This window comes from Fukomys damarensis, unplaced genomic scaffold (genome assembly GCF_012274545.1).
Source record: "Fukomys damarensis isolate Sample0158 unplaced genomic scaffold, DMR_v1.0_HiC HiC_scaffold_16, whole genome shotgun sequence".
NCBI lineage: Eukaryota > Metazoa > Chordata > Mammalia > Rodentia > Bathyergidae > Fukomys > Fukomys damarensis.
In genome coordinates this window covers 35471473-35471751 of record NW_022900928.1, presented here as the reverse complement: position 1 = coordinate 35471751, position 279 = coordinate 35471473, and the positions used below count along the sequence as shown (strand labels likewise).

General features: G+C 67.7%; 1 protein-coding gene across 1 annotated transcript in view; it reads left to right on the top strand.

Moving 5' to 3' along the window:
- The window catches only part of Fam181b (family with sequence similarity 181 member B), a 1718-nt gene that overhangs the window by 501 nt on the left and 938 nt on the right, over nt 1–279 (top strand). The window contains exon 2 of the mRNA XM_033763939.1: nt 4–278. Coding sequence (XP_033619830.1) covers nt 4–278 — 275 coding nt within the window. The remainder of the gene's footprint in view (nt 1–3; nt 279) is intronic.

Sequence of the window (279 nt, the reverse complement as noted above, 5' to 3'; positions counted from 1 at the left end):
TAGGGGGCGCCTTCGGAGCCCTGGACAAGGGCTGTTGTTTCGAGGACGATGAGAACGGAGTGCCGGCCGGTGCGCTGCTGCCTGGAACCGAGGGCGGGGACGTGCGCGAGGCCACCCGCGACCTACTGAGCTTCATCGACTCGGCGTCCAGCAACATCAAGCTGGCGCTGGACAAGCCCGGCAAGTCCAAGCGCAAGGTGAACCACCGCAAGTACCTGCAGAAGCAGATCAAGCGCTGCAGCGGCCTCATGGGCGCCGCGCCCCCGGGACCGCCCCCCT